The 1,485-nt window shown below is 50.8% G+C and overlaps 1 protein-coding gene across 1 annotated transcript in view; it reads left to right on the top strand.

Moving 5' to 3' along the window:
• vat1 (vesicle amine transport 1) overlaps positions 1-630 on the top strand; it is a gene marked incomplete at its 3' end in the record, with an annotated part of 24,749 nt that extends 24,119 nt beyond the window's left edge. Inside the window, exon 6 of the mRNA XM_079746559.1 lies at positions 361-630. Coding sequence (XP_079602685.1) covers positions 361-630 — 270 coding nt within the window. The remainder of the gene's footprint in view (positions 1-360) is intronic.
• Between the last annotated feature and the right edge of the window lie 855 nt (positions 631-1,485).

Here is a 1,485-nt window from a genome sequence, read left to right as displayed (position 1 = left end):
GACGGTCAGCTATATGTGAGTGAAACGCTCTGTGAGAATATATGAATGCGGAGGCGCAGTCAACTAGAGACATATTTGATTTTAGACTGCTCCCGGCTCAATTCAGACCAATCCCAACATTCCCAGATTTCTTTTGTGATTTCATCTTGCCTGTCGATCACAAGTGTTTGACATGCCACACTTTTCAATGGAGAGGTAACGTAAGGAGGGAGAGGGGCGTTTTTGGGGGGTGAGTTTACATTCAAATATCGTGCTCTTTTCCGTTCTCTCTTTACAACTCTCACACCTGACCCGCAGAACCTTTCGGCGTCTAGAACGTATGCCCATGAGGATTGATCCGCTCTCTGCGTCCTCCTTTAGGTGGGCGATGCCATGAGGAAGATGCAGGAGAGGAACAACATCGGTAAGGTCATCCTCATCACAGAGCCCATGCCCGAGGAAGAGAAGAAGGAGGACAAGAAGGAGGACAAGAAGGAGGAGAAGAAGAAGGACGACAAGAAGAAGGACGACAAGAAGAAGGACGACAAGAAGAAAGAGGAGGCCAAGAAGGAGGAGGAGCCTAAGAAGGAGGAGCCTAAGAAGGAGGAGGAGCCTAAGAAGGAGGAGGAGCCTAAGAAGGAGGAGAAGTGAGCAGGGAGGAATAGGGGTAGTCGAGCAGAGCAGCGGGGGAGCTGGCGTCCTGGGAGTGGCAGGGTGGTGTTGGGAGGGGAGGGGGGCATGAGATATGGATAGAGATGGGAAGAGATGAATTATCAGAATGGAGAGGGTGAGGGAAGAGGGGTACAGTTGGGGTGGGGGGATGGGGGGGCAGGTGGGCGGAGGAGCGTGTAGGGTAGGTAAAAGTACCTTCACTAAGCAGACCATCTCACTCATCTCCTCCAGTTTCTCAGCACCGTTGATCACTTCCTGATTGATGTCATCCCCCCCAGGGCTGTGCTGCACCCAGTCCTGCACCCCCAACCGATTTCCTCCCTTTTTTTCTTCTTTTTTTTATCGTCACTGCAACCAAACATCTCAGACACCTTCTCCCTGGTGTTAATTAAGGCTATTATTAAATAAGGCTAGTTGAAAAGGGGATAGGGGCTGTGAATCGCGCTCTCTGCTCCACGAGAGTGAAATAACATAGTCACACCTTTAAGGACCTATGAAAAAAAAACACCCTTAGTATTCGGGTGACCTAAAGAGATTCCCGGAGACGACAGCAAGCCACTCGGTTGTGGGCTCTCTCTCTCTCCCCCCTTGACTCCCAATACGCTGCTCCATCTCTACCCCCGAATGTGCTAAAGTGTTCTGCTCTGACTCCTAACTGCCACATCCACCCAACCATTGTTCTGAGTCCCCCCATACATTCCCATCCCTCCTACATCCCCTACAGTCTGGACCCATGGACAGACTTCCAGACAGACAGACAAACTGACAGACGGCAAGGCAAACTAAGAGCAAAGTGAAGAATGACACACACACACACACACACACACACACACG

The sequence above is a fragment of the Pollachius pollachius genome, assembly GCF_949987615.1.
Source record: "Pollachius pollachius genome assembly, chromosome: 11".
Classification (NCBI taxonomy): Eukaryota; Metazoa; Chordata; class Actinopteri; order Gadiformes; family Gadidae; genus Pollachius; species Pollachius pollachius.
Note: the sequence above shows the minus strand (reverse complement) of the source record. Positions and strands in the feature narration are given on the sequence as shown.